This window comes from Apium graveolens, chromosome 7, assembly GCF_009905375.1.
Source record: "Apium graveolens cultivar Ventura chromosome 7, ASM990537v1, whole genome shotgun sequence".
NCBI classification, from domain to species: Eukaryota; Viridiplantae; Streptophyta; class Magnoliopsida; order Apiales; family Apiaceae; genus Apium; species Apium graveolens.
The window spans coordinates 60,563,369-60,573,052 of NC_133653.1; the positions used below are offsets into that span (position 1 = coordinate 60,563,369).

Sequence of the window (9,684 nt, forward strand, 5' to 3'; positions counted from 1 at the left end):
ACAGAGATCACAAAGGTGATATTGTCGAAATGAAGCCTAACTCTGCTAAGATTATAACTACTTTTCTGGGTTATAAGGCTGTGGAATTCAATCTAGAGTCTGACAAGGCATATCTGATTAGACTAGATCAGGAGATAAGAAAAGTTAAGATAAATGATCTCAGAGCAGCTATTTTTCAAACTGGAGAAGATACAGCTGAATTGATAAATGCTAAAAGGAGGATGGTTAATGAACTTGAATATGCTGAGAGATGTTTGTTGAAGAACTATCTCTGGACAACTCCTGATATCAAAGAGATCATAAATTGAAGCCAAGTCAAAGATCTACAACTGCTTAAATTCTGAAGTATATACAGACTGAAGCTGTTATCAAAAGTTAAAGATGGTAAAGCTGAAAGGACTGTAAGTTGTAGTTATCTAGTCAAATTCTCATGCATTTGTACTTAATATTTTTGAAATCATCAAATATCTGTTAAACTTGTATATTATGCTAATTTACAAGTTGGGAGAGATTGTTAGATATATTTGATAATGTCATGTGTAATATGATTTGTGTTTAGTTTTCAGATCTTACCTAACAGGACAAATCAGTACTTAACTGGAAATCAGCACTTATACTGAAGACAGAACTTAAGATATCAGAACTTAAGTTATCAGAAGATATTTATCAGGAGATAATATCAGGACTTAAAGAGACTTTCAGATAAGGCAGGCGGCTGATTGAAAGGAAAGAAGATCGAGACTAAGACAGGAAGAAATATGCATGAAGAAAGAATTCTATGAAGAATAGAATACTTGGAAGAAAAGATAACTAGTTGATATATTTTAGGAAGCAGAATTATATTCCATATCAATTAGAATTTATCTTGTAACTATGTAGTATATAAACACAGGCATAGGGTTTACACTATATGTGTTATCATTAATCGAAGTTATTATTCTTTGTAACCCTAGCAGCTCTTGTGATAATTTGTTCATCACTGAGAGAGGACAGTTCCATATTGTAACAGAGTTTATTGTGTTGAATAAAATATATTTTCTGTTACTTGAGTTCTTATATTCGATTTGATTGTAGTAAACACTATATTCAACCCCCTTCTACAGTGTGTGTGACCTAACAATGTTCATGTAGACTATGTTGTTGAAGTCTATTATGATAATCAAGCATCTATTGATATAGCTAACAATCCAGTTCAACATGCTCGTATGAAACATATTGAGCTGGATTGTCACTTCATCACAGAAAAGGTTCATGACAGTATTATTTTACCACAGAAGATTCCTAGAAAATTATAGTTGGCAAATATTCTCACCAAGGCACTTGGAGATACTGCTCATTGGTTAATATGTTCCCAGCTTGGTCTTCACAATCCTTGTTTGCCTCAAACTTGTGGGGGAGTAATACGGATAGTGGTCCCGCAAAGCATATGACTGCATTGGTCAGGTTAAAGCCACAGTATTAAGTTGCAATTACAAAGGCAATTGGCTTACAAATTAAGAAGGACCTGCAGACTATTATATGGACTTAGTCTTCTAGTTGCCAGCTGTGTGATTTTCTGTTTTGTTAGTTTATTATACTTGTCTGACTATAAATACTCGAGGACACTCTGTATCAATACAACTCAATTGAAAATACATTTCACTTTCTTTTTCACCACTCTGTCTCCATAACTAACTTTTCTTATACTCATAGCTGTAATTTTACATTTCTATTAATAGGCCTATTAATTTGATCATCCAAGGCAACTGATGTATCCATTCAAACATTCACTTGCCTCATTTTTTGTATATGTATATGGCGCAATCACCGAATACTACTCTTGGTGCGGCGTATGTAATCGAAATTGCTAATGTAAAAGCGTGTCCACCTCTTTTTTTACAATCATGTGGTTTATCTAAAGCTCACCTGTTGGCGTAGGCGTAACTACACATACAAGTTTTTAGAGTATCATATGATAATATGAACACTACTTATATAGGCGTATCAATATTACCCTTTCATTAACATATTAAGTTAGAGGTGTATATATACAAATTGATACATGTGCTTTCTTTAGGAGTGTGTCAGTGATACGCCATAGGTACGCCATAGGAAAAGACGTGTCTAATGGGTAGTTAGAGCAAACCTGTGCGACCGTGGGTATTTCGCCATTTTCCGCCCAAAAAATGGGTAAATATGTTATTCACCCTTATAACATGCTATTTTAAAAATATAACCAAATAATTAACTATATTCAAACATATCACATTACAGTTTAACAAATTTTAAATAATCAATTTTAGGCAACAATTTTCCCTAACACCATCGCAACTGCTCTAACAAGGTAATTTGAAGTACTTTATGTTATACGTTAAACTTTATCAAAGTTGGATCTCATGTGTTTTATAATAAAAAAGAGATTTAACAATTTGAGAATACATTAGAGAAACTTGTTGCCAATGCTCTAGCAGACTAACTTGAAGTATGTTAAACTTGATCAGAGTTGGATCTCACGTATTTTATAAAAAAAATATTTTATAAGAAAAAAGAGATTTAACAATTTATTTAGGAATACACTAATAGTTTGAGGATATACTGGACTTAAATTTACGGGAACATGAAATTGTATCATAAACAAATAGTATCCTTCTTGTAAAATCAAAAAACACTTTATTTTAAACAGTTTAAACATATCTTTTGAAATAAGAATGCTTTCTATTGAAGATTTCTATATTGAGTACAGTTATAATACGATATAATTACCCAATTTAATGCGTTTGAAAGTAAATAATTTTTCCCTGAAAAAAGTTAGCAACTTTAGATTGTGATTAACCAATTATAGCATATATTACTCCACCATGCATCTCATATAGTAAACATGTATAATTAGGACTTTTTTTATGTTGTTGAATCAAATTATAACAGTAGATTCACTGTCTAAATAAAATTTCAAGGAATATTGTAGTATCGAAATTTCTATCTAAATCAAATCCTTATATATTTGGACCACAATACCCTCGAGGTTGTAGTGTAACACTAGGAATATGGCTATAGCAACTGCCTGCTATATATTTGGCCCACTAGAAAAGTCTAACATAATCTTCAAGATACTTCAGTTATGTAAATGGTTTAATTCTACTATTAAACTGCAGAAGAATAAGCTTATGATTAATATCTAAAGACTCTTTGTATCTCTTCATGTTACATGGCCTTTATTATGAAGAATATTTGTTTTCTGCCACTACTACTACTTCTTCCTCTCTTAGCTTTTTCTGTTGAGACAAAGGTATTAGCAGTGTTATGGTTTATATTTTTGTGTGCATCTGCAGTTAATGAAGTAGTATGTGTGGGTATTTTTTCTGACATGTTATATTAATTGATGTTTTTCTCAGGTGTATATAGTTTATTTTGGAGAGCATAGTGGAGAGAAAGCTTTGCATGAGATTGAAGAAGATCATCACTCTTACTTGTTTTCTGTCAAGAAAACTCAAGAAGAAGCCAGGGCTTCTCTTCTCTATAGTTACAAGAACATTTTCAATGGCTTCGCCGCATTGCTTACTCCAGAAGAAGCCTCCAAATTATCGGGTATGTTTTTTTTGCTAGTTAGACACACTCAAACAACCGGCTTTGACGAGGTTCTAACCTCAACATCCCTGTAAAGAGAGATACCGCAAGACCAAGAGATGTTGGGCATTTCTTCTTTATTTTCCAAATCCTGACATCTATCTAAAAAACTGTTGAGAAAAAAATTATAATCTATAGAGGCATTCAAAGCCTATTTTTTAGCTCCGGCTGTTTCAGAAATCTGATTTATGCATGATATATATGTAGGTATGTGTTGGTTCAGTTGGTAACTGTGTTAATTTGTTAAACAGAAAGAGAAGAAGTGGTATCAGTGTTTGAGAGCCAGCCAGACAAGTACTCACTACAGACTACAAGGTCATGGGAGTTTTCAGGGGTAGAAAATACTAAAGAATGGAACTCTGAGAAAGACAACTTGTTATTCAAATCCAAATATGGGAAAGATGTTATTATTGGGGTTTTGGATACTGGTATACACATCAACTTTTTTTCTGATTTTTTTTTTACAAATTCCCAATCATTGAGTACATAGAGTAACATGACACAACAATTCATTATTTAAGTTTTACAAATATAAAACAGGAACCAGTTTTGGTCACATATATATGAGCTGCATGTTGTGACATTTGATTGGTTGAAACTTTGTGAGTGTGGTGAACAATGAATTGACATGAGAAAATCTATACACACATATATGTAAAAATTAAGATGATGATTATGTTATTGATCATCAGGTGTGTGGCCTGAGTCGAAGAGCTTTAGTGATGAAGGAATGGGACCTGTTCCAGCCTCTTGGAAAGGAATCTGCCAAACTGGTGATAATTTTACCACCAAACATTGTAACAGGTGACTCTCTTAGTTTCTTAACTGTCATTATTGTATTTCAAGATTATGCATATTGAGTATACATAATCTTACAAGTTACAACAACCTCTGTTATTCTATTATTGTTTAATAATACAAAAAAAAATAAAAAATTCTAGAAACCTAGTTTGTTCTTACCTTGACATAGAAAAATGTGGGAATTCAATTTTCAAAGGAAACAAATATATTATCAACTGGTCATTCATGGTCTGTCCTACACATGCTTCTCATAGTTGGCTGATCAGTTTGTCTATTTCATCAAAAACAAAGATATGAGCTGACTATAGTTTTATTGTTTTTGGCCTTTTATCATCTTGTGACCTTTATTTATTATCTATTCCAAGTTTCCAACTTTGTTCTGTACTCTGCTGTGTGATTGCTGTTTACTCTCTGCACTATATTATAGCCTTGCATCCATTTCAAGGTTTTGGGAAAAATAACTATTTATCATGTTCTAGGAAAAACAAAATTAATCCAGAGATAGTGTGCCTGATAAAGATAATTCACTTTTATATGTATGCTATTCTGTCAGTAACACTTTCTTTATTGATGGTTGGTTGGTCCTCAAGGCTTACATCAAGCCTGTCAGTCAAAGTTTACAATTATCACCTTGCTAGGTGCTTCTCCAAAAGCCCTTTTAATGGTGGGGTATTTCTATAGATTTAAACAGAATTACTATTGTTGTGGGGGGGGGGGCAATTACATTGCACTGTAAAACTGTGTGAACCTTTTGACAAGCTTTGATTTGTGTATACATGGACATATCTATGTGTCCTTGATTGTCTTCAGAATCAATTGAAAACAGAAAATAGATGGATACATTTGGAATAACAGTTGCTGATACCTTAGGAGTTGGGACTAATTAATTGTTTAAAATTGAATTTTAATCTTGTTGCATGTTTTATTTTGCAGAAAAATAATTGGAGCTAGGTACTACCTGAAAGGTTATCAAAGTCACTATGGTCCTCTGAACAGGACAATGGATTATCTATCACCGCGTGACAAGGATGGCCATGGAAGTCATACAGCATCAACTGCAGCAGGGCGGATCGTCCCTAAAGTCTCTGCCCTTGGTGGATTTGCCTATGGAACAGCCTCAGGTGGTGCGCCACTAGCCCGTTTAGCAATCTACAAAGTTTGCTGGCCAATACCTAAAAAGGAAAAAGTAGAAGGAAACACATGCACGGAAGTAGACATGTTAGCAGGCATGGATGATGCCATTGCAGATGGTGTTCATGTTTTAAGTCTTTCCCTCGGAACAGCAAAACCTTTGCCTTATGATCAAGATGGTCTCGCCATTGGAGGACTTCATGCTGTTAAAAAGAACATTGTGGTTTCGGCCAGTGCTGGCAATTCAGGCCCTTCCCCATCAACATTGTCTAATCCAGCTCCGTGGATTATAACAGTTGGTGCAAGCAGCATGGATCGATCTTTCATTGCCCCGGTTATACTTGGGAATGGCATGAGCATTGAGGTAAAATTATATAAAGAATATAGCGAACGGTTTAAATATTGTTGAACTGAAAGAGTATTCAAAGATGTGGATGTTTAAACTCTAATTCTTTGTACTAAATCAACCAGGGACAAACAGTAACTCCATACAATCTGAAAAGAAAGATGTACCCACTCGTTCATGCAGCGCAAGTACTTGAACGTCATTTTGATCCAAAAAATTCTACAGCAATGTAATCCTCCGGATACTTCCTAGTTCATACAATTCACTGTAGAGCATGCTCATCTAAAGTGATGAATTAATCGTGTATTGATTGTATCTTGCAGGCAATGTTTACCAGGATCTCTATCACCTGAAAAGGCTAAAGGGAAGATTGTCTTTTGCTTGAGAGGAAATGGAACAAGAATTGGGAAAGGCCAGGAGGTGAAAAGGGCTGGAGGTGCTGGTTATATCTTGGGGAACAGCCTTGCAAATGGAGCAGAGTTGGCTGTCGATGCTCATGTTCTTCCTGCCACAGGAGTCACTTCAGACGACGCCATAAAAATTTTAAAGTATATTAATTCTACAAAGAAGCCAACAGCATACATCAGATATGCAAAGACAAGATTAAATTATAAACCTGCACCTTACATGGCTGCCTTCACCAGCAGGGGGCCAAACGTAATTTCACCTGATATTCTCAAGGTAATTAGCAAGTACATCTGTAACTGGATTATTCAATTGCCACAATTCTCGCAGACAACTAAATTCAAAGTTCTGATAAGCTAGAGGTCTTATTCCTGTTTTTTTCTGGATTACATGGCAGCCTGATATCACAGCTCCAGGTCTGAATATTTTGGCAGCATGGACTGAAGGAAATTCGCCTACGAAGCTGGAAAGTGATACTAGAGTTGTCAAGTACAACATAATTTCTGGAACTTCTATGTCTTGCCCTCATGTGGCTGGCGTTGCTGCACTACTTAAAGCTGCCCACCCTAGTTGGAGCAGTGCTGCCATTAGATCTGCTATTATGACCTCAGGTATGCAGACAGATTCTTAGAAAACGACACAAGAAGAAAGATACCGTCTCAAATAAAGAATCAGTCATTTCTCTGATTTGCTTCAATTTAATTCGTCAAAAAAATGGCCAGTAGAAGAACCAAAAATGCAAATAGTAAACTATGACCTTTATATCAATCATGATGTACAAATTTTGGTACTTTCTACGCACCAAACTTTCTGATGTTTTACATATCTAACTTGCAGCTGGACTGCTGAACAACAAAGGTAAGCTTATAACTGATGCATCCAAAAGAACCCCTGCGGATCCCTTCCAGTATGGGTCTGGCCATTTCAGGCCAGAAAAGGCAGTAGATCCTGGACTCGTGTATGATGCTACACACTTGGATTATCTTCTCTTCCTCTGCGCTTCTGGATTAAAAGTTGTCGATCCAGTCTATAAGTGTCCGAAAAATCCACCAGCCACATACAATCTCAACTATCCTTCCCTTGCTATACCAAAGTTCAGTGGCACTAAACTTGTCAAGAGAACAGTCACAAATGTTGGCGGAAGCAAGAGCGTCTACTTTGTTAGGGTTAAACCGCCCTTGGGATACTCTGTAAAGGTCTTCCCACCTATCTTAGTTTTTAACCATGTTGGCCAGCAAAAGAATTTCACCATAACAGTGAAAGCAAATAGAAAGACATCTGAAAAGAGTAATAACTACTCATTTGGATGGTATACATGGACCGATGGATTCCACAGTGTCAGAAGTCCCTTGGCTGTGTCGTCGCCATAATTCTCTCATGAACATGTCACCTAATCTGATTTTCATTATCAAGTAGCTTGTCATCCTTATAATTACAATACAAGGAAAAGGATTCAAGGTTTACAACGTAAATAGATTTTTGTGGTACATGTGCTTATAATGTTCCTTTTTTTCCTACACTTTCAAGTTTATGACTTGTCAGAAAAGGTCATGCTGACTTTAATAAGCTGAAAAATGTACCTGTGCTTGATATATTGTAAGTTGAAGGAAGAACATACCTGTAATCCTTTTCATGACAGTTACTCTGCTTCTAAAGAAATTAGCTGACTGACCAAATGTTACAAATTCAATAACAACAGCAGTACATATTGATATGAATGAACTCGAAGATATTTGACAGATCAAAACCAGCATAGCGTCAAAGTAGTTTATCTGCAATCAAACACCATCATTTGTCTGGACTACATGTGAATACAATTTGCGATTAATATATATAAATAAAATACATGTGTGCGTGAGTAAACGAAATCAAACAGAGAAAGAAAGGATATAACCAAAGGGAGATACTCGAGTCCAGTTAAAACTGTCTCCTTAAAACCATTTCGCCTCTCACCGTGTGTGCGAATCGATAGCCTTCCAGGATAAAACGAGATACTAGTATGATTGATAGATCGAATATACTCTCAGCGAACTTGAACTAAACCCGAGAACTATCACCGGAATATTGGAAAATTTAAGACTAAAGAGACCGAGAATGAAAGAGATGACTCTTATTCCCTTGACTTAATAAAAGTGATGCCCTAAGACTCTATTTATAAAGAGAGGCTTGAAAGGACTTGTTTTTCTTTTTGATGTGGTACATGCTATTTATAAGAAAAACTAAGGAATAGGTTTGTGCTACTCTCGATGTGGTACAAAACCACTTTTCATATTAAAAGGTAAAACTTTGGAACATCAGTTCTCATTCACCTTTTACTCATTTTGAGCGTGTAAATATGCGTGGGAATCCCCTCGAAGAGGAGAATACGTTCCAATAAATACACACCATTAACACATAATGTGCCTCACTCATATAGAGTCTCAAAATGATTCACAACTTAGTCTAAAATACTAAGTTTGTCCAACAATCCCCCACAAATGAGATTGATGGTCCAGTAGCACGCACCACATAGACAGACAGACGCGGAGCTTGACTTGGTGATAGTTCTGGCGGTCAGATATAGCATACGATAGGTAGAGAATGCTCCTTGAACCTTCGCTCGAATAAGTATATCGACTTTACTGGTAGACAGTATGACGCGATGTTCTTGAACTGTTCGACCGTTTGTGTAAACGATGACATACTCATCACTATATCTTTCCTGACTCATTCAGTTCACATGATTATGTCCATTTTGGTCATGGAACATCGTCCTGGTTCTGCAGGAGTTTCTAAAGAATTGTGCTTCGCAATTCTCCTTTGAAGCGGCCCCACTTCTCTCCCACATAGGTGTTCTTTATCTTATAGAGTAACCCGCGTTTACTCAACTGAATTCCATGTGTTCACTCCTGAACTCTATGTATTTATCAAAGATCATTAAAAGCTCAAAGCTTAACCTCGTACCTTACGGGTCTCACTGTTTCCTCATCATAGGAACAGGCCAGGGGTTACCCCACAGTGATTTGGCCATCATGATTTAGTTGTCCCATTGAACCAAGTTCTTGGGATCTCCAGTCAGCAATGGATGGGTGTCCACTATGATGCCGTTAAGCAATAAGCTTACGGCCCATCCCTCTCGATGATATCTCAACCACTTCTCTTGATAACCCTTTGGTTAGTGGATCCGCGATATTATCTTTTAACGGTATATAGTCAATAGTGATAATTCCGGTTGAGATCAATTGTCTAATGGAACTGTGTCGTCGTCATATATGACGAGACTTTCCATTATACATCGTGCTCTGTACTCTGCCAATAGCGGATTGACTATCACAGTGAATCCCTATTGCAGTTACAGGCTTTGGTCATCTTGGAATATCCTCCAGAAACTGACGTAGATATTCAGCCTCTTCGACGCA

The 9,684-nt window shown here is 36.1% G+C and overlaps 1 protein-coding gene across 1 annotated transcript; it reads left to right on the forward strand.

The window, feature by feature from the left end:
- Positions 1-3,053: 3,053 nt before the first annotated feature.
- LOC141672266 (subtilisin-like protease SBT5.6) lies at positions 3,054-7,962 on the forward strand. Its single transcript, XM_074478827.1, has 9 exons — positions 3,054-3,265; positions 3,372-3,564; positions 3,855-4,031; positions 4,296-4,407; positions 5,338-5,899; positions 6,007-6,110; positions 6,205-6,562; positions 6,684-6,897; positions 7,124-7,962. Exons 1-9 carry the CDS (start codon positions 3,185-3,187, stop codon positions 7,654-7,656), a joined length of 2,334 nt encoding a protein of 777 aa, XP_074334928.1. The 5' UTR covers positions 3,054-3,184; the 3' UTR covers positions 7,657-7,962.
- The last annotated feature ends 1,722 nt before the right edge of the window (positions 7,963-9,684 follow it).

Coding starts and splice junctions, on each gene's coding strand:
- LOC141672266 (XM_074478827.1), top strand. CDS start 3,185: ATGGCCTTTATTATGAAGAATATTTGTTTTCTGCCACTACTACTACTT. Junction 5,900..6,006: donor GGAATGGCATGAGCATTGAG/GTAAAATTATAT, acceptor TAAATCAACCAG/GGACAAACAGTAACTCCATA. Junction 6,111..6,204: donor CCAAAAAATTCTACAGCAAT/GTAATCCTCCGG, acceptor TGTATCTTGCAG/GCAATGTTTACCAGGATCTC.